The following is a 22,795-nucleotide window of genomic DNA, read 5'->3' as shown; positions in this document are numbered from 1 at the left end:
CTGGACTCCCCAGCAGATCCCCTGATGGGCATTTGGCTGGCACAGACAGGAGCAGCATAAAGGCTCCCACTGGCATGAATCTGCTAAACCTTGAAATGACCGGGGAAGAACCTAAATAACCAGTTTCTCTCAATTGCAGTGTCCCTGTGGTTCATCTATAGGTCATTCCAGCTTTACTGTGAGTCACTTTCATCATATAGTCAAACCACATCTGGCTGAGAGCAGAACTATCCATGAAGGGTGTTTTCATGTAGAAGGAAAGACAAGCAGTGTGGGGCATGGGATGACCCATACTGAATCCAGATGCTCTGGGAGGTTCTGGAAAGTCAAAAATGTAGGGTAGGAAAGAGAAGAAAGATGGTGGTGGAAGAATCTGGAATGAAATGAAGTGGGGTGCTACTTCGCATCGGGCCCTCAGCTCCATGCACGTCCACGCAGGTACTGCCAAGGGCTGCACTTACATCAGCTACAGTGTCTCAGGCCCACAATGTTGCCCAAGTAACAGAAAGGTACCACTTGTCACTAACATCTATTAACCAAACAAGACAGTCTCAGCTGATCCAACTGAGCCTCTCAAGCTTAGTACACTGGGAGAAGAGGAGGAAACACACACACACACACACACACACGCACACCCGCACACACGCACACCACGTCCCTTGCACCTCCCCAGCTCCTTGCCACCAGTTAAAGTATGTCAAACACCCTGTTTTCCTAGAACTTCCTTCCTGTTTTCTGTTCCCTAAGTTGAAGTACACGGCCTACGACAATTAGGGAAATGGGTTGGGAAATGGCTTTATAATATTTAAAATGGAAACATTTTTCATTCTCTCCCCCTCTGGGTGTATCCGTCTTGTACGTTGAGTATGTGTGTGTTTTCCCAGATGTGGGGGCCTCTCAGTGGTGTGCTGGGCTGACAATTATACCTCCGGGGGAAAAAATAATAAGCCCTGGTTCACGGTGTCTACCAATTTCTGTGGTGTCAATACTCCCACGGTGGCCTGTTTCACACTACCAGTGTGACATCATGAACACAGGGTCAGGAAGAGATCACCCACCCAGCTCTCACTGGCTCTAGTGCACTGCAGGTCTCTGGCTTTACACTGTTTCAAAACGCTAAGGTACCTCTCTGCTCCTTTTCTCTCCTATCCTTCGCATCAACGACACTTCAATCAGTACTGGCTTTCAACTGGAAAATGGTTTCCAAAGGTCAGATCCAGTGCACTAAAGCCAACCAGTGTCCCTGTATGGATGACAGAGGCACCAGCTGACTCAACAAAACATTAATTGGATGGAATTTACCTTCTCAAGAAAATTAATTAAAGGCCTTTTACATGTCCCTGTATCTCTCAAACTCCAACTTTTGTACCTCCTTCCAACTCGCAAACTTACATAGTAGCTGGTACACGCTGGGAGAGGAGAAAGGAAGGGGGAAAAGGGGAGAGGACAAGAGGATGTCAGAACAAGTTGTTGCAAAAAGAATAATACAGTGTGCAAAGGGCAGCGCAGTGCCACAGCAGCCAGGACAGTAGTTACATCGCGTCCTTTGGCTCCTCACATTAACTGGGAGGGATAAATAATACAGTCCTGCTCTTTGATCATAATCTTTTGCAAGTCCACTCTCTAAAACTATTTCCTGAAGACATCATTCCAATGTTTTCAGCATTAGCAGCAGACAGCTAAATGGTCCCTAATTTTATTAGGTTGGTGCAAAAGTAATTGGTTTAAAAAGTTAAAAAAAAAAATAATTGCAAAAACTGCAATTACTTTTGCACCAACCTAATACTACCTAAAAACCCAAGAGTAGGTAATTTGGCTTCCTGCTAACAAAACACAAAATGTTGAACATGCCCAATTACAGAGAAGAACTGAACTGTTGAAAAGGGTGTGGGGGGGAAATCTATGACAGTTCTACAGTCACAGTAGGAAATGCAGCTCATTTAACTATAGCAGATAAAAACGAATGACTTCCGGAAAGCTCTTAATCTTCGTTACGGCTCTTTTCAATTAAATTAACCATGAATAATTTGCTTTTTAAATTACTTGAAATTTTCCATTTTAAATATTAGAAGGCTATTTCCCAACCCTTTCCTCTAATTGTATTAGGCTGCACATTTCAGCCTAGGAAACAGAATTCCTTTATATTAATATTAGTGTCCTGGCATCACCAAGGCCTGTCTTCTAAGCACTGTTACAGCAGGTGTCTGAGACATCAGGGAAAAGGGGGATTGGTACGGCCATTCTCCAGTTCAACCCACTCCTTTGAAAGCTCCTGTTCCCTAAAGAACAACGTCCCAATACCTTGGCAGAGCATTCGGATGTTTCAAATGCCCGTATGTACCCCTGTGGGCCAGCAGCAAGGGTTCACGAGAGGCTGTTGAGTCACAGCACTGGGAGACAAACTCTTATGCCTCTGTGTTGCTGCACAGGCTCTTCCCTCTACCCAGAATGACACTCCTGCTTTTTGTGCCTAACAAACTCCTACTTTTCCCATAACGCCCAGAGCTCAAGAGTTCCTTGCTCTGTGATATTTTTCTCTTCGTCGTCTCCTTTGTGCTACTTCTTACATTAAATACACTTGGTCCCTAGTAGCCAACAAGCACAATATTTGGTACCCAGTATATGCTTAATAAGCACTTGTTGAATGAATAAATGAGTGGATGAAAAACTATGAATAGCTTACACCGAATTTAACACTCAGGTCCTGCTAGAAGGATCTACTGACATTCACAGCCATTCAACAACGTGAGGCACAACAAACACATAAAGGGAGGGACTAGGATTATCCCTGTTATATGGTACAGAAACAGAAGCTTCGAGACATGAAGCAGCTTAGCCAGCTCCTAAGTGACAGAGGTGGGATTCAACATCCTGACAGTTTTTTCTAGAGGCTCTGTTCTTAACCACTGTGCACTGATACTATCCCTTTGCCGAGATACTGGGCACAAAGCAATGCCCTAAAACACAGTGTCTGAAAAAACTGGCCAGTGCACTTGAACTTGCTTCAGTCTGCTGTGCCTCTGGGCCATTTCTGTCCTCTAAGTTATAGGAATTAGTTATTTTGATAAATCGGGCATTCCTCTGTCCAATCTCATGTCTCACTGTGTCTTGCTTATTTATCTTACATATACAGCACAGTGCCTGGCCCATGATATATACTCAATAAGTATTTGCTGAATGTCAAACACTTTGAGTCCATGATTCTGATGAATGCTATGCGACTAACGCCAAGAACTTCTCTTAGTCAGAGCTCTTTGTGCTGCGCTAGCCAAGATGAGGCCAACTAAATAATGTGACTCGGCTATAGAACCAGAGGTACAGGAACTTAGTGTGTGCTCGTTGGATGAGCTTTCAAGGGCAGCACACACTTTCTGCTTACATGACTGTGTCTCAGACAAACCTGGAAGGATCTGGGGTCCCAGTGAAGTAGTGAATGCAGGGCGAGCTTCGATTCTGAGGCAGGACGGATACTATACTGGCTGTCGTGAGGAAAGACTCGGAGTCTATACAGACTCCACTGGCTTTGTCCCGTAAGACGTCAATCATAGTCTGCACAGTGATGCTTTCTGTAAAGAGAGAGAGAGAGACAGAGAGAGAGAGAGAGAGAGAGAGAGAGAGAGAGAGAGAGAGAGAGAGAGAGAGAGAGAGAGAGAAATTAACTGGATAGGCTGCTAACCAAAATTCACTTACTCTTTTCCCTTTTTAGTAATATAACTCCTGAAATTATAGATGGGCACATCATAGCCTAACTATAGACTACATTTCCCAGCATCCCTTGTGGCTAGGTGTGGCCATGTGATACATCCTGACCAATGGGAGATGTGTACAACTTCTTGTCACATCCATCAAGAGGAATGCTTGCCCTTCACTTTTCTCCCTTCCTGCTTGCCGGGAGATGCCAGCAAGCAGACCCCAAAAGGAAGTCAAAGTAATATGTTGAGGTACCTATGAGTCCTGGACTGTCATTATATCCAGACTATAACATGGGAGAGTTATATACTTCTGTTTTCTTTAAGCCACATTATTTCAGGGTCTTTGGATACAGCACTTAGCAATTCCTCAACAAGTGTACTAACGCAATAAAATGACATTCATAAGAAGGTAAATGCAATCTATGCACAGTTCTCTCATATACTTTTGCTGGTTAGAGTCAATACTATATTTGAAGAATGACTCTGCAGTGAAAAAAATATACACACAGAGAGGCATTTAGAATAATCAGAGTCATTCGTCTACTGGCTGTGACTTCAGATAAACAGATAAACAAATCCTTGACCTCACAGGATCTCAGCTCTACATTTTCTCCCTCTGGCTATAATTCATTAAAACACCATTCTTTCAATCTGTGTTCACGAAGATGGAATCAAAGCATCACATAGGGAGAAGATACCTTAAAGTTCACTAGCATAATTCACATCCTCTTTATAAATCTCTATTTACAACATGACACTCCTAAAAATATTAAAAATAAGTCCTTGATTTCTTGAACTACCCAGCGTTCACATTTCCTCACGGTCTCATAAATGAGTTTATTGATTTGAATCAGGATTGATAATATCCCTTAAATCTCTTTTAATTTCTGCCTCTCATTTTTCTCCTTGCATTTTCTTGGCTGGTCCATTTCTCCTGTCTGGACTTTGCAGATGGCATCCCCATGGTGTAGTTAATATGTCCCCCCATTCTTTGTATTTCCTGTAACCTAATAGCTAGATCTGGAGGTTTCATCAGATTTAGGTTTGACGTTTGACAGGACTAATTTATACATGGTATTGTATACTTTCATCAAGCCAGTTTTTTTTTTTTTTAATTAAAACTTTGAGTTTTTTTAGAGTTCTCGTTTTAAAAATGGATACTTTCTTGCCTTGTTACCCAGACTATATGAAGTAAGCTTTACAGCAAAAGTCTTAAAATCTTCTAGATTGGGGTGGGGGGCAAACTTTTTTTAAAGAACCAAATAGTAAATATTTGGGGCTTATGGGCCATACAATCTGTCATAACGTACCTGTTGCCACGGATCACCTCTGCCACTGTAGCACGAAAGGAGCCATAAACAGCACGTAAGTGGGTGTGGCTGTGTTCCATTAAAATTTTAGTTACAAAACCGCTAGCTGTTGACAGGTCACATTTTGCTCACTCCTGTTCTGAATGATCAAAGGTTTGACTTACAAAACACATGTATCACTAGTAAATACAAAATGTGGCCATTGTGGTTAATTTGGAAGTTTTTTTACTCAGGCCCAAAAGTAATGCGCTAGCCAGTCACCATAGATACCTAAACATGAGTTTCTGAGTAAGTCAACAACTGGGTAAAAAAGAGAGGGCTCAGGTAGATAATTCAATTCAACTTCAAGTTAACTTAATAAATGTTCATAGAACAAAGGGCTATAATAGTCATCACAAGGGGATCCTAGGATGAGTAAAAGACAATGCCCTGCACTCAAGGCCCATCAGGCTAATGAGAGAAGAAAATATAGGCAGAAGCTAAGTCAAATATATGAGATATAAGGAAGGCTGCGATAAATATCACAAAGAGAAGCACAAATGACATTAGTGTTTACAGGAGAAACGGGAGAAGCCAACTTCCACGAATGAGGAAGCATCCTGTAAAAATAAATGCAAGCTCTTGTTTTGCCTGTACATCAGGAACTTTGGCACAATTTGGTGTCTAAATACAAGATCTATTCTCTACTCCTCCTCACCCTCCTAAGTTCAGACGAGTTCTCTAAAACAGCTGCAAGACAAAGCGTATGATGAGGGAGAATCGGAAGGGATGTACTCACTCACCTTCTTGCTTTTCTAAGCTGTCTTTGCCTGCACAGCAGTCTAGATGCTCATCAGCTGGAGAAAAAGCTTCGGAAAAATTGAACTCATCCTCTCCCGTCCACCAACCTTGACTCTGAGCATAACTCCTGAGTTCGGGATGCTCTGCATCAATCTTGGTGGTGAGTGAAAGCTGATTGCAAATGCACTTGACTCCCTCTGCGGAGAGTGCAAAGCCCAGTTAGTTGGAAATATAAAGTCTTAATCAAGAAATGGAAATTTGTCGGGAATCTCTCCCCTGCAACTTGACTTTAACTATAGGGGTGAATCAAATTCCATTACTGAAGAGAGAAATCCTTGGGAATTTCTTCTTCATTCAACTTTTTTTTTTTTTTCGGATCCCAACATTTAGAAAAACATAGTAGCAATGCTAGTGAATAGTTTTTAAATAATGTACCTGGGAGGAGGTGTGTGTCATGTGTGCATGTAAGAAAAATCTATGGGAACTTTTTTCTCATAAAAATATAATAAGTGTAGCTAAATAAGTCTAGACTCAGAAGTGCCCATTTCTGAGTCCACTCCATCTTGATAGGGCAGCAGATATTGGCAGGGTTGCTATGCCTTCTCCAAAGCCTTAGCTACAAATACATAGCAGACAACGTGTATTTAAGATGTCCAGAACCCTACAAAGTTATCAGAGTCCAAAACAATCATTCATAGTTGCTGCTCCAGGGAGCATGTTGGGCTTCTAAATTCTTGGAGAAGGAAGTAGAGAAAGAGCCCAAACTACACGTTGCAGTAAAGCCATTATTGCCTGAAAACAAGCTCCCGGAGGCAGGGTCGGGGCTGGACTCAGTTCGTTCAGTATCTTCAGCTTCACTGACTTCCACTTCCAAAATAAGCACTCCTGGCTGGTGGGCATTTGTCCTTTTCCATTCATCTTTTTGGAGGACACCATACACGTAAAACTATTTTTAAAAATTGAAAATTGAAAAAAAAAGCTTTGGTCTAAATAAGTGATTTTGACATTGTTCACACTAAGATATTTTTTAAGTCTTGTGAATAACTCCATAGATGTTTTTGTTTGTTTGTTTTTTTCCTAGAGGGTGATTTATAATAGACATCTGATTTCAAAAATTTTAGCATTTGAAGGCCAGAGTTCATTAAATCCTCCTGCAATTACACTACTGCTTAGATCAAAGGACATGAAATCAATGAGTCTAAGGAATGGCTGGAATTTTTTTTTTTTTTTTTTTAGCATTTAGTGAAAGACAGCATTCATTTTGATGAGATGGATTTTTTAAACTATACTTTGAAGGGAGAGTAAGCTTTAGAAGTGCAGTTATAGACCAAAATGTTTTACATTCTACTTGAAAGCGATATGATTGTTTTTCAGCATGGCGCATTAGCCATCTCGTCGGGACCATTAGTAAGACTTCATCGATAGGAAGACTTCATCTTAGATGAGCTTTTTTACAAAGGGGTTCTAAGTTCCTTCATTGCAGGAGGCTTGGAGACCTGGCAGGCCACACTGGCTGTGTTAGTTCTGTAACTCCTATGGAAGTAGGGCAGGCAGGCCCACGTGGGTATGTGCGGGGCATACATGGCTGGAGAAACTCTGTGAGATTGCTTCCAGGGCACCACTAGCCATTCTGCACCATTGTGAGAATGAGAAGAAACCACGCCCTCCTCTATTCAGGTACAGCCTGTGCACAACTTAGTCAAGAAACCACGGCTAGATCTCACTGCCTCCGTAGGGCAACCTTGTATAAGATACAACACCATGTCCACAGCAACCCCGATCACTGGGCTGACTCAGACCACAGAAAGCAACAGCCTTGATTCTCAGCTGCTGAAATAGATCTTCTGCTTCGGGTCACATCTGGTTCCTGTCACCTATCAGGCAGAGATGGCAAACAGGTGTCATCTCTAATATCATTTCTGAGGAACTAGGACAGACTTCCTGGTAAATTCAGTTGAGAAAAAGACATAGGCCGAGTGCAGACTCAATGAGAGAAGAGTTCTGTAATTTACTAGCCATGTCTGCTACGGACACAGGACGGGAGAGTGGCAGCAACATGCTCTGTATTTGTTACCCAGTCCTAAGGGAGTAGAGGAGTTTCACTGGCCAATTCTTTCTTAGAACTCTTTAGTCCTCTTGGAAGCCCTTTCACCTGTTCTAGCCCTTTCATTCTGTCCTGTTCAGAATATGAGGGTGCTGAGGTAGTGATGCAGGACAGCCTCTCCCACCCATAACATTTCCTTCCCCAGAACCGTCTTAAAATAAGATGCTGCAGGGCGCACAAAGTAGCCATTTACTGGGCACTAAATCTTTCTGAGTATATTCCCTAGTCCTCTGCTGTTCTAGGAACACTGTCTCAGAGACGTGAGCTTGATGGCCCAGAGGTATTCAATGGTCCTCTTCTAGAGGAGCGGTCCAAGCACAAAAAGCTACAGTGCTGAGGGGGATCGGGGGGAGCTCCCTGTTGTAGGAATGCATTGACCTATTAGGAAATGGAAAATCACCTTTTCATTGGCCAATTCATAGAGTCACAATTTTGATCATGAAACTGCTAGTGGTCTGAACTGGGTCCTGCCCAGAAAGCAAACAGAAACAGGAAAGGTTAGGAGTATGTTTCCTGCGTGTTGACATCCATTCACTTAAGGTTCAGGAGGCTCCAGCTTCCTCTCCAAAAGCAGAAGCCCAGAAATAAAAGGCACGCCAAAAGCTGAAGATCCTGCACAGAAAGGGTCTGCGACAGCAGCGTGATTTCTGTAAGCCCAAGCGACACCCATCTCAGGCCTTTCTGCCCATGGAACTCTGCACCCCACACCCACTCACCTGTGGTTTTCTCAGCAGCCCAGTACCTCCCCACGGTCTCCAGCACCCAGGCCTCGTCACGATCCACAATCAGATATGCACTTTGGAAGCTATGGCAGGAGTCTGCATCTTCATAATAATTCCCACCTTGTCCGTGTTCTTCCAACAAGGCGACGATGATGTCTAAGGCTTCTTTAGCTGTTGACCCTCTTTCCAAACCAAGCCTGGAGTAAGGAAACCAGAAGTACATTTTGTACCACGTGATTATTACCACGAGGGTAAGATATGAGGCATACAAACATGTCCAAATATGTTAAACACGCAGACCAATACCCAAACGGATTAGCACTTCCACTCAGAATACAACTCCCACATTTGGTTCAAAATCATGGGGGCATTTCCTGTCTTTGGGAATCCCCCACCCATACAGACAGAGGAGTCAGGATCCCAGTGGCTTCTCCCTCTTGAAAGGAAGCTCATCCACTGACCTTTCCTCCTCTTTTCCAGCTCCGTCTCCCATGGAGCTGGCCAGCTCAGCTCTGGCCCTTAGCAAGATCTCTTTTGGTGACTTATACTCCCTCCTGACTCTGGGCAAAAGGATATCTCTGCCATGTGCAGCCTTGCTCTCTATTAGTCTACAGTAGGTATTTGGGTTAGTAACAAAAGTGTTTCGTAGCCAGCCATTGTCCTTGGTGCATAATATTGACACAGATAAATCAGGTGGCTGGTTAGGACACAATCAATCCTTTTGTACGTATTTCTCCTCCTGCCTTTCAGCCTCCCTTCACCGGTGTGGCTTACAGCTTCAGTTATCATAAAGTACATATTTCTTCTGAAGTGAAATAGCCATACCCTCCCAGCCCTTCCAATGAATAGACTCCATAAAGAGGGCACAGATCTTGCCCTCTGTGTGGCTGTGGGCAAGTTCCATAATCTTTCGCAACTTCAGTTTGATGTCACCTATAAAATAAGTACCTACATCATTGGGTTACTATGAGGATGGGTTTTATGAGATAATGAACACGAAAATACATAGCTCAAATGCCCAGGACCAAGGAAGTAAGTGATCAATAAGGTTTGAGAAGTAGCACACTGTGGCAGAAAAAAAGTGACTCAGAGATAAAGGGACCTAGCGTCTGGTTCTGCTACCCTCTGGCGGTATGATCTTAAGTAACATAACCTTTCGGAACCGTGATTTTTCTCATCTGTAAAGTACTACAGAAAACAGTACTACTTCCCTCTCTGGCTGATTTGAAAGAGGATGGCATGTGCAATGTACTCAGTAAATGTCCATCTATTCATCTCTTTGTTCAAATTACATTTCTGGTGGCAAGAACACAGAGTTTTAGAGCGGAGGCAATGGAGCCAGTTACAATGGTAGCAGAGGCCAGTTTTTGATGAATGTTCGACTTGAGAAGTATCGTTATTATAATTCACTCAGCTTGATTCTTCCTGAAGGGACATTTATTTCACTGTGCTGCCAGGGAGAAAATAATGCAACTACATGCTACAGATTTATTCTTGTAACAGGCTTATTTTCATAATCACATAATTATATATTGATTCACTTGGCATTTCTCAATCTAAGCTTATTTAGGAAGACTTGGTACCAAGGCAATGATTTGTGAAGCTGAATCCTTAGGAAAAGTGACAAAGAATAAACCCATTACAAGATTGAATTAAGCTGACTTTCTGTTGCTCAGTGCCATCTCCTTCAAAGAAGTCGGAGAAGCCAACAGGTCCTTATCTTGAGGACCTGGAACAAACAAACATGCTCTGAGCGCCCCTTATAACTCGAAGCTGTGCACCCACGAGGGCGGCTTCCTCCTTTCCATAGGTCCCTGGTGGCCCTTGGTCACACTGCCTCCTGTACACATTCCAGGCAGAACCTGTCCCCAGGCCTTTGCAGGGCTCCAACTTGCCCATGCAAACATGCTAGGAGCATGTGAATACCCGGCCCAGGCAATGGCCCCGCCTTCAGAATCTGTGACTTCTCTGTTGCAGTATCTAACTGACTCCCCTGCTGTGCTGCCAGTTTGCGTTCCACATGGAGACTCCCAATACTGACCCTCAGGCTCCCACACGGACTTTGGTGCCCTCGTGCAGTGTCTGCAATGGGACCTCAACACTTATCCACAGCCATGATTCTCATTTTACCCTTCGTGCCAGGACCATGGCGAAAAGATATGCCTTTGTCCCACCTGACCGTTCCCACATGGTCTCCCTGCCATGGAAGAGGACAAGACAACTTTCTCCACAGTCCCAGGGCCATGAATGAGAGCGGGGTTACACACTATCCACCTGAGACTGAGAGGTACAGCTGTCCCAGGGCTACGGGATCGAGGGCCACAAGTCACACACATCAAGGGGACTATTTGAAAGCCTCTCATAACAGTTTCAGATAGGGCAGGTTCACAAGATTCAAAATGAGAACGGTGCCTTGCTGGCCCCCACGCCTGATGTCACACTGGCTGCCTCACCTCATGATATAAGCAGGGCAGACACAGGCATGAAATTAACTGGGCCAACGTCACAGTCTCGCTCTGACATCAACCTTCAGGGCAACTCAAGTCCTTCCAAAGCATACGGTTGGTCCAGGTGGTTCTAGGTCTTGGAGTTAGATGTTCCCGAATTCATATCCTCGGTTGGTTGGTTTTTTTAATCCTTGGGCAAATCCCTATTTGGGACCCGTGACTTCCTTACAGGTATGTCCAGCTTGCTTGTGCCCATTCCTGAAATGTCAGCATATCTCACTAAGGAAGATGAGTCACATCTGCACCTCCCCTGTGTTTTAGAACTCTGTGTGCTTATCCTTTTGATAGCTATGCCTCCATAGGCTAGGGACACCCCGTCCTTTTATATCCCAATTAAGGTAAACTAAGTTATAACTAGATTTACCATGGATATATCACTGCCCTGGGTAAAGTCACGAAAATAGTCACTACCCCTCCCCTTCTGGGGATGGGCCAGGTGTCCTTATAGGGATTCGGATGCAAATAGAGTTGACGCTTAAACATAGGGGGGAAGGGGGACGGTTAGGGGCACCAACCTCTGTGCAGTCAAAAATCTACATATCACTGTTGACTCTCCCAAAACTTAACTACTATGAGTCAACTGTTGACCAAAAGGAAGCTTTACCAATAACATGAAGTCAATTAACACAGAATGTGTATGCTATATGTTTTATATACTGTATTCTCACAATAAAGTAAGCTAGAGAAAATATCAAGAAAATCATAAGGAAGAAAAAATACCTTGACAGTATTTATTGAAAAAAAAAAAAAACAACGCACATATAAGTGGACCCACATCGTTGTTCAAGGGCAACTGTAATCTTCCATTTTCCCCACAATCAAGGGGTCTGCAAGGCCCCTCTGGGCTCATGACTTTTGGACATTGAAACATTCCCAGGCTTCAGCCAGAGGGCTGCAAGCAGGAAGGAAATGAGTAGACATTAAGTGCTGCATTGATTTGGAAGAAGCTTGTGTGAAACCTTTTAAGTAAACTCTGTCTACATCTCCTCGCCTCACAAGCACCTCCTTCTCGAAGCACGCATTCCCAAGTACATGCAGTCCCTGATAATACCTGAGGATCCAGCAGTATTTGCAGAGGGCCATCACCTAGAATTCTGTGCCATTCATGTGGCTACAGATATCAGATTGCTTTGAGACACATCTCTCCTACGATCGTCTTCAATTGGTCTTAAAATCTGGCATAGTTCCATTTGTGTCGTCTCCCTGCCACCAGACTAAAATCTCTTTGAAGCTCTTGTGAGCTTGACAGAGTCAAGTACAAAGCAAATATTCAGGAAGCCCTTTGCGTTTATGGGTTGATAATCTTGAAAAGATACATCAGAGGCTTTGAAGAAGAACAAAAAAATTCCCTTCCATCATCCCTTAGAAATCAACTGTTAAAATGGTGATCTTTGCCTGTGCTCTAAACCCCCTACCACAAATATAATAGCTCAAAATGCAAGGTTATAAAAGAGGCATAAAAGGGGCGTACTTTCATTAACTTTTCATTTTCAGGATTTCTATTAAGTATGGAGGTAAAAATACTGGGACAGATGTCAATACATAATAAGCTCAAAACTTGTTGTTATTCAATTCATCAAGAGAAAACTGATTGTAAATAGGAGGCTTTTTCCTCCTCAGGGAACCTGCTCCTCCTGAGTTTATAAGAACCAGGAATAGTAAGGAACGGTGAGAAAGGCATAAAGGCAACATGCTACCAAAAGGGTGTCACTAACAGACTTATCCATCGGTTGGCAGAAGCTATGCACCTCAAGGGTCTCTGTGTAAATAGGCAGTTTCTCCCTACAAAACCTCCAAAATGTCAAAACCGCTATTCCTTGTTATAGCATGTTAGGTTTGGGAGGCTCTTTGAAGGTCATCCAATCTAAAGCCTCACGTGGAACAAATAAGGACACGGTGGCCCAGAGAGGTGACAGAACTTGGTATATCCACAGTGAAAACCAAGGACCCCGGCTCCCAGCCCAATCTTTTTTTAACTATGTCCATGATTCTATTGCATTTCACTATCTCAGAAAAAGGAAAGCCATTGCAGACTGTTCTTTCGTTCCAGTTCCCCCTCTACTTCAGTCATTCATTCCAAACTCAGTCATTGATTACCCACTATGTGCCAGGCACACCTGGTGCTTGTGACACAGCAGTAAATCAGCAGACAAAGGTCCCTGTCCTACACAGATGGCAAACAGACATGTGAAAAAAATGCTCAACCTCACTAACCATCAGAGAAATGCAAATAAAAACCACAATGAGATACTACCTCACCCCAGTCAGAATGGCTATCATCAATAAATCAACAAGCAACAAATGCTGGCGAGGATGTGGAGAAAAGGGAACCCTTGTGCACTGTTGGTGGGATTGCAGATTGGTGCAGCCACTATGGAAAACAGTATGGAGGTATCTCAAAACTCTGAAAATGGAACTACCCTATGATCCAGCAATTCCACTCCTAGGTATCTATCTGGAGAAATCCAAAACTCTAATTCAAAAAAATTTATGCTCCCCTATGTTTATTGCAGCACTACACACAATAGCCAAGACATAGAAACAACCAAAATGCCCATCAGTAGACGACTGGATTAAGAAACTGTGGTACATGTATACAATGGAGTATTACGCAGCCATAAAGAAGAAAGAAATCTTACCATTTGCAACAATACGGATGGACCTAGAGAACATCATGTTAAGTGAAATAAGTCAGACAGAGAAAGACAAATACCCTATGATCTCACTTATATGTGGGATCTAAAGAACACAATAAATGAATGAACTAATCAGAAACAGTCTCAGAGACATAGAGGAAAAACTGAGGATTGCTAGATGGGAGGGGAGGAGGGGATAAGGGGGAAGGTGAGGGGACTAGAAAGCACAGTCAGTAACCACAAGATGGCCAGGGGGATACGAAAGTTAATTGGGGGAATGTAATCAATAATGTTGTAAAGATTTTGTAGGGTGTCAGATGGACACTTGTCTCATTAGGGAGACCACTTCAGGAAAGATGTAGATGCCTGATCACTGCACTGTACACCTGAAGCTGAAGGTGAACAATAATGAATGTCAACTACAAGTTTATATATATATGTGTGTGTGTATATATATATGTATATATAGAGAGAGAGAGTTATAAGAAGCAGAGTACAGCATTAGGAACACAGACAGTGGAAATGTAATTGCTCTGTGCGATGTCAGAGGGATAGTGGATGGGGGCAGGGGGGTTGACACAGTGTGAGGGATATAAATGATAAATGTCTAACTATTACTTTGTTTTGTGCACCTGAAACTAATAGAAAACAAATAAATAAAAAAGATCTCTGTCCTGTCGAGTTTACATGTCCACTTCCTTCTGTTACATGGTGACTGGAAGAGCAGGGAAAGGAAGAAAAGATGACTGAGATGTAGAGATGAAAGGAGGGGAGTGAGCTCTGTTCTTTTTTCCTTTATATTTTGTGTATTTTATATGTATCCCCTTTTATATATCTTAGATATATTTCAAATACCGTAAACTTCACCTATTTAAAAATACAGGTTAGTGGTTTTTAGTATATTCAAAAATTGTGCAACTATCAGCACAAAAAAATTGAAGGAGAACAAACTTTAAAAATATTCCAACTTGAGAACATTTTCAACATCCCCAAAAGAGGCCCTATATCCATTAGGAATCACTCCTGCTCCCCAGGCAATGACTAATCTACTTTCTGCTTCTATGGATTTGCCGATGCTTATATTTGCTAGCAATGGAATGATATAACATGTGACCTTTTGTGTTTCGCTTCTTTCACTTAGCATGTTTTCGAGACTCATCATATTGTGGGATATATCAGTACTGGTTAGTTTTTATTGCTGAATAATATTCCACTGTAATCTATTCTTTTTTCTATCACCTGAAATTTATGTCAAAAGGCACATGTCTTCTTAGAAAGGACTGAGTTACTGAATATGAAGTTTGGAGGGACGGAAGTCCTGTCCCTGTGCCCCGCCTACCCTGGGCAGTAGGTTCAGAGAATCCCCGCGCAGTACCTGACCAGGTCCATCCCCAGCAGGGCTTCCGTCTCTGCAGCCGGTTCTCTGGCATTGATGGCTTCGTTGGCTATGCACACTCCATGTTCATTGGCTCCCATTTCTGCCCCCCAAAGCCAGGCAGGTCTGCTTATCACAATAGCATGACTCCTGGGAACTTGGTCGATTGAAATATAAGTACACTGAAAAAACGAAGACGGGAAAGAAAAGGACATTAAGCGGCAGATACCACTTAGTTTTCACCTTGGTATTTACGACAAACCACCACATCAGTTTTAAAAAGACCAAAAAAGGGAAAGTCCTTGGGAACAGCAGACTTAAAAGACACCTCAAGTCTCACTACAGCTCGAACGTCTCCACAGTGAGTTTCAGTCTTACCACTCACTCGGTTTTTAGTCTCCTTGGTTCAAGCCAACTGCCCATAATGCTTCCATCGATGATGGTCACCTTCTTGAACCAGGCATTCGGCCAATCTCTGCCCTGAATGGTGTGTCTAGTTATTTCAATAGGCACAGACGGCCACCAGCATTTCCAACAAACGCAGCTATTTACTCTCATTTGCAAACATCCTTCTAGATCAGTGGTTTTCAAACATTTTTAACGTTACAGAGCCCTGTTTATAAAAGAAACTACCTAGAGGCCTACTATAGAAAACAGATAAAAGGGAGATGCTTTGTCTGAAGAAGGGAGGTCCATGAGCCTTCCGCAATGATTCCTGGGATTCCCTGGAACACAGTTTGATGACCTACATGATGGCTCTAGTGGTAGACGAGAGACAATGATAATAATACCTTCCATGTAATTGACGCATTAAATGTACACGCTCATACAGTGTGCTTCCCTGTCTGTCCATTTGATCCTTACTCTAAGCCCAGGAGAGGGACACATAAGCAGACAGTCCCAGCGAAGCAAAGTTCTAACTGCTATCAGAACTGCAGGGCACGCCGCTTAGAGCTGTATGTCTTACTTTCTCCCGGCGGCTGTGTCTTCACCTGGAAAATGAATGAGCTAATCTAGATCAAATTATTTCTTCCAAAGTATTTCTAGTTTCAGAACCCTTCCTTCATACAGACTGTCACGTGAGAGCATGAAGACAATAAAACAGGTCAAAGTGTACGAAAGGCAACGAGAAGAATCAGCGTGGGACCGGGGTTGGGTAACTCAGAGCCTTACCTGCTGTTTCTTTCTTTTCCCTCCCCATTTGGGGCCCATGGGAGGACTCCACTGGATAACTAACCAGGTTATCCATAACCAGCCTCCTGACTCTGACATTCTATCAGCCGATGACACACTCTTTGTGTGGTTGATGCAGTATGGAACCCAGAGCTCTAAATTACACAGAGCTCTTTAGCTCTCAAGGGAGAATTTTCTCAGCTGCGGAAGCCATTTACATTTTAAATTGGGAAGCTGAAAGCATTGCATCGACTGCAGCCTTAGATCTTCCTTCGATGCAAGACCCAATTATATCAGCTGAATGCAGCCCAGGAAGTTCTTCTGCATTGATTTTCTATAATCTCTAAACCTCAGGTAAGAGCTGAAATGCATGTAGCAACCACACTCTTGGGTCACGTGACATCTGCATCTTCACAGTCGATGGTACATATTGCTCTGTGCTGAGATAATGTTATTTCACTCGATAAATATTTGTAAACTGAAAGCTAATGAAATCCGGAGGTTGTCAAGAGACCCTGGAGTTTTTCATGGCAAACTGTAAGGAAATATTCTCTTGAACCGTTTTCCCCTATTCAGTTCACAAAAGTAATTTACTTTAAAAATTGATCCTTTTCAAGCAAAAGCTGGCCAAAGCAGGAAACAAACCACGCTCCTCTGTGCTGTTCTAAATGTAACTGAAGTTTATATCTGAAAATTGCACTCTTTTGTGCCCAAGTACTTCAGGCATTGACCAACACTATCCAAAACCCCCGTGCACACTGAGCTCCAGTGACAGATTGTGTCTTGAGAAGAATGAGTAAATAGGGAAGGAATCTCAGATTATTAAGCATAGGTTTATCATAAGTTGTTTTTGTTTTGGTTCGTTTTGTTTTGTTTTTTAAGGGCAGGGGAAATGTAAAAATAAGAAATGGGTTTATTTATTTGTCCTGAAATTCAGTTTTACATGTCCATGTCCGATTTCACCAATTAGTTACAGAGCACCAACCACACACAAGGTATTTTGCGCTAAGTGCTGCCTGCAGATGAATCAATGAGGATGTCCAGTCCCTGTCCTTTCGGCTGCGAAAGAAGGAGAAGGCACACATGCAGATTCCTATAGCACCAGGCCAGCTTCAGTGGGTGTCCCTGAAGCCTATCTACCTCGTATGCACTGCACGTGGCCCCCACTCCCACCTTGTACCTCTGATCAACCCAGTCCTGCTCTGCTTTTTCCTTTTCACATTCCACTCCATTTAGCCCCTTCCAAAACACTAGCAGACTGACTTACATATTGCATGTACTGTTTAGGTACGCCAACTCCCCCAGTTAGAATGTAAGCTCCATGAGGGCAGGGAGATGTCTCTGTTGTTCAGTTCATAGATATATCCCAGGGTGGCACATACTAGGTATCGAGACACCTTTTTTCGAATGGATTAATGAATGAATGAAGGAAGGAGTGAATGAATGATTGAATGAATGAATAAATAACAAAGGTCAGAGGTTGCATAACAGAGATTCAAAGGAAAGAGGGAACACATCCAAGTGGTCAGAGGCTTTATCAAATGGGGGGCATTTGAGTTGATCTTGAAAAATGGATCAGACATCAAGGTATTCCATCAAGGTATTCAGATAAGAGCCTGAGAAGAGACAGATGGGTGATGTCAAAGGTGGGTTCATGGTGCAGGGAGCCCCCTCCCCGCCCCCATGCCACTTAGGGAACTATGATGATGGTCTTGAGTCACAGGACTGCAAGAGCTCAGTAAGTACTGACCAATAAAACAGTTAAAAATTGAATTAGAAAGACCATATGGTCTTTGTGGGAGTTCAAAAATCTATGAAGCCAGCTTGACACTTTTCAGGCCAAACTCAGAATGAGGAGGAAGGAAGGAGATTCCCAAGTAGCCAGATGGGCCGAATCAGTCCTCCCAAGAGCTAGGCTGAAAGCCAATGCACCAGACCCTCCTCATATGCTACACAATGGGGGAGCAGAGGTGGGGGGAGATGGGGAGATGGGTGTGTGTGCACCCAAGTCTTAGTGAGCCTATAACACATGCCCCTTAGGGCACCTTTGTCACAAACCTCAGAAGCCTGGGCCTAGTGTGGGCCCTTCTTGGGCTGCAATTCACACACACACACACACACACACACACACACACACACGCTACTGTGTCTGAAATCTGACCAATCACACCCAGGTCTGGGAGGGAACAGGGATGATGGACACGCTTGCCTCACAAACATTGGTTATTTAAAATCTCACCTCGGGAGCCAACCTGGTAAACAAGGAACACGATGTAATTAGCTAAACTTTGTAAAACCAGCCGTCTAGAACATGAACACCACAGGCAGGTCATTTTTTCAAATAAAATTCAATGACCTTCACCTTTGCCCCATTACTAACGAGGCAGAGAATAAGGCAGATTTGAGGAAGCAAAGAAGGTCTCACCAGGAAAAAAAAAAATCCAAAAAGCAACTGAAATCTTCTTTCAGTGTGGCTAACACCATTTAGTTCCCCGCATCAAAATTCCTAGCCAAATTTCTATTAGACAACAAAATGAAAAAAAAAGAAAACATTCTCCACTTAAAAGATCAATCTTTGCAGGGAAAGTTCTGGCCTCAACTTCCATTATGAAGCTGTGAAAGTGACGAGCAAATTGTCTTGCTGCCCCACATCCACTCCTAATCAGCCTTTAATAAAACAAATGTCAGCTAGTGTGACTTCTGGGTGCCGAGGCCACATAACAATAAGAGAATGCCCAGAGTGGGCAGGGTAGTGAGGCATACTTCTAAATGTCAGCACTGCCTAATGCTAAACGTTGAAGTTTTAAAGGTATTGTCTGAATTGAGCTTGCCACTCTCTCAGGTGGCTCCTGGGGACACATGCCAGGTTGGAAGGTGAAAAGATGAGCCTTGACAAGGCCTTAGAGACTAAAACAAAAGATAATGCTTCTGTAGAGCAAGCCCTTTATTATTTTGTGTGATTGTGGCAAAAATGAAAAAGCAAAATCAGCTTCATGCTGTCGCCTACCCCTTGCACACTATTTCTGGATCTCCCCCACTCACACAATAGACGTTTCAATTCATGAAATGCAACCATTGTGTCTTTCCTACTGTACTCAGATGGTAAACACAATCCTGGCGCCACCAGCGAAAACCACTGTGAAATCAGTCGATGAGTCAGCCAGATTTCTCAGGGTGGGGGGAGAAAAGGCAGAGAAAGTGGGATGCAGTAGAGAAATACTTCCAGTTTAAAAAATTTGCAACTCTAAAGCAACATTGCTAATTATCACAGAGTTTTTGTTTATTTGGTTGGTAGGTTGGTTGGTTGGTTGGGCTTTTAAAATTTTTTTATCCCAGTGTCTTGTCTGCCACTTGACTGGTTTTGAAAATGTGCCCTTAAGATTCATGAGCCTAAAGACAAAAGAAGATGTCAACCACATTTTAGAAGAACTGCTTTTTATTTCCCTGAGGATGGGCAATGCAAAGGCCGGGGGTCAGAAAGAGGCTTACAAAAGGGGACACGATGGAAGGAAGACCCTGGGAAGCCACTCCCATGGGGGAGGGAGATGCTTCCGACAAGCCTGGGTCTCCTACTCCTGAGCATGAAGAGAAGAAACAAGCAAACGAAAACAGACAGGAAGAGTGGTGTGCAATCTGCCCAGCAGCCACAGCGCTTTGCTCAGCACTCTGCTTCCAGAATGACTTGTGTTTCCTACTGTAAGAGATATACTCAGAGTTAAAATTCAGATACCCCCACACGCACATACCCCACACACCACAAATAAAGCCGCGATCTGGACAAGTACACTAACAATGCTGCCAGGTATCATTCGTTGGTAATTCTCTATTCTTCTTGCAAATATTTTCATTAAGGAAGAACAGAGAAATGATCGACCAAAAGCCTGCCCCAAATTGTGAACGTTGTATAACCTCACTGAGGATACTATCCCACACAGAACTCCGTGTAGTGGAAAATGGACATAAATTAAAATGAACTTTCAAAAAAGAAACAATGAAAACTTTAAAGGAGGGAAATAATGAAGATGAGATTTATTATGTAATAATAAGAGACTTTTTCAAAAAAAAAAAATTATGTGTCAAACCTGACGTGGCTGTCAAGAATCCTGTCTCCACAAATAGTGATACAATTATTCTCTCCAGCACCAAGTATAAATAATGTAAACGTTAGTTCAAATCTGCTGTTTTACTGGAACACAGTATTCTACTGCTGTATCCATATTTTTTCCTAAATAGAAGGTTCAACCATAAAAGAATAGAGCTACAACCATCCATGGGCACGCACACACATCACCATCATCGTCTTCCAGGAAATTATTCATGTGCTTCCTCAGCAACCCTCCCCATAGAAAGGAGCAGGGCTTGAGGAAAAGTTGAGCTCAATCCTGCCATGCACAGAGGTATAGCATAGTCAGAGAGGACCACGGGGCTTTCACAAATAGATACATATTTATCCATCATACCCTGCAACCAAAAGAGGAGTTGTTAAAAAAAAAAAAAGAAAAAAGAATCCACAGGAGAAAGACTAAAGAACGTAAAATAAAATGGTCCAATCTGCCAAGTGTGCAGCTAAACAGAAACGTGCAGTGTAATTTTAGAAACTAAGAAACTCTGTGCTGGAGGACCCTGTTTCTGAGTCTTGCAGTCTCAAGCAAAGTGAAGTTGACATATACTAGGTAGATGGACAGGCAGATAGGTGGACAGACTGAGGGAAGGGTGAAGGGTGGGTAAGGGAACAAATTGGAAGGGAAGTCCGCCTAGAAGGATGGAGCAGCTGGAAGGGTGGGTGGGTGAGTGGATGAGCAATCAGATGACTTTCTACACGTGATTATTCTCAGAATATGAGTTTCTGGGACCTCAACACTCAAGTAGGGCATTTCTAGGGAAACCGTGGGATCCGTATGTTTAAAATGTCACGAAATGCCTGAGGAATAGATTGGGTTTTTTATGGGAAGTTCTCACTTGGCACAGTTGAAACATTTTTTCTATATGCTAGTCAGTGCTTTTATGAAAGTTATTGTAGCTCATAGGCCCATATATGGACAAGAACCCAACATTCTGTACTTGGAACGAGTTACAGGTATAACTGTAAGGGAATTAAAGGCCTAAGTGTAAGTTTGAAAAGCAAATTCAGAAGCACGTGCTAACGATAGGAGTTTGGGAAGCGAGACCGGGAATCACAGAAGCTCTCAGCACTAGTCAATGCCTTTTTTAAAACAAAGACCAAATATCTCTCTGCACAAGGTTCTCCTTAGAGATGACGTCGCCCTTTCACATGGCAGCTCACGTGTGCATCACAAAAAGTCCCGTAGGGCAGACACAGTGGATGTTATGATCTCCAGCTGGTAAATGAGGAAACTGAGTCTCAAAGATTCAAGATAAGTAAATGCGGATGGCAAGACTGGAACCCAGGACCCTGCCTCCCGGGCCAGGACTCATCCCCCTAGTTTCAGGTGATTGTAAATTTCAATTGATTTATAAAGGCAGAACACGCAGGGAGGGGGCATATCTGTGCTGGGGCCTGAAAGGATGTTAGGAGACTACCAAGGAGATGACAGGAGGGGAGAGGAAGCACTTTCTCAGCAAAGCACAGAAAGAGCAAAAGCACAGAGAATGACAAGTGTGTTGTTTGTTCAAGAAATGATGAGCAGCTCAGTACAGCTGGGGCTGACAGTGTAAGCTGGAAGAGGAAATCTATAAAATGAGGACAGAAAGATAAGCATGGAATTCTACAAAGCTTATGGAGGTCAATGACTACAAAAATTTCACCCTATGACTGGGTCAGTGATCCTGCATCTGGAAGGGTATCACGGCTACACCCACACGTGTGCAGAATGACTGACGTGCAACGTCTTTCACAGCTATACTTTCTAGACCAGTGTCCACCAAATAGAGGACTGATTAAATAAATTATGGAATGTCTCCACAATGAACTACTATCAGCTATAAAAATTATACTCTCTATGTACAGATAGAGAAGACCCTTTAGAATGCGTTATTAAACTAAAAAGCAAATTGTAGATCTTTTCTGTAAGTTTGAAGTGATATATTTTTAAAAAATCAATGTTCAGGATAGTGTATATGATGTGCTACTTTCATGAAAAAAGAAAAGAAGGCTAAGTATTCATATTCACGTGCAGTGGTATAAAACACTAAAAGGATGTGCAAGAAATTACTACGAAGGATTGCATAATATGGGGATCCGAGATAGGAATAGGGGGAATAAGACTTCTCACTGCAAACCGTTTTAATATCATTCGATCTTTGAACCACATCAGTATATTACCTAGTCAATATATTGCCTATCCATGTATTACCTATTAACATTACACTAAAAAGTATCTTTAGCCAAATGAGTTGAAAATTGATGTCCATACAAAAACCTGCGTGCAAATATTTATAGCTACTTTATTCATAACTGCCAAAACTTGGATGCAACCAAAATGTCCTTCAATAGGTGAATGGAAAAATAAACTATGGTACCTCCCGACAATGGAAT

The 22,795-nt window shown here is 42.8% G+C and overlaps 1 protein-coding gene across 2 annotated transcripts in view; it reads right to left on the bottom strand.

Annotated features, from left to right (window-relative positions):
- Positions 1–22,795, bottom strand: part of SCRN1 (secernin 1) — a 57,433-nt gene that overhangs the window by 10,702 nt on the left and 23,936 nt on the right. For both annotated transcript variants that reach the window (XM_033088291.1, XM_033088290.1), the window contains exons 3-6: positions 15,127–15,308; positions 8,603–8,805; positions 5,785–5,979; positions 3,401–3,566 (exon numbers count right to left, since the gene is read on the bottom strand). In XM_033088291.1, coding sequence (XP_032944182.1) covers positions 3,401–3,566; positions 5,785–5,979; positions 8,603–8,805; positions 15,127–15,308 — 746 coding nt within the window. The remainder of the gene's footprint in view (positions 1–3,400; positions 3,567–5,784; positions 5,980–8,602; positions 8,806–15,126; positions 15,309–22,795) is intronic.

Source organism: Rhinolophus ferrumequinum, chromosome 20 (assembly GCF_004115265.2).
Source record: "Rhinolophus ferrumequinum isolate MPI-CBG mRhiFer1 chromosome 20, mRhiFer1_v1.p, whole genome shotgun sequence".
In the NCBI taxonomy this organism is placed as follows: domain Eukaryota; kingdom Metazoa; phylum Chordata; class Mammalia; order Chiroptera; family Rhinolophidae; genus Rhinolophus; species Rhinolophus ferrumequinum.
This window is presented reverse-complemented; position numbering and strand designations above follow the sequence as displayed.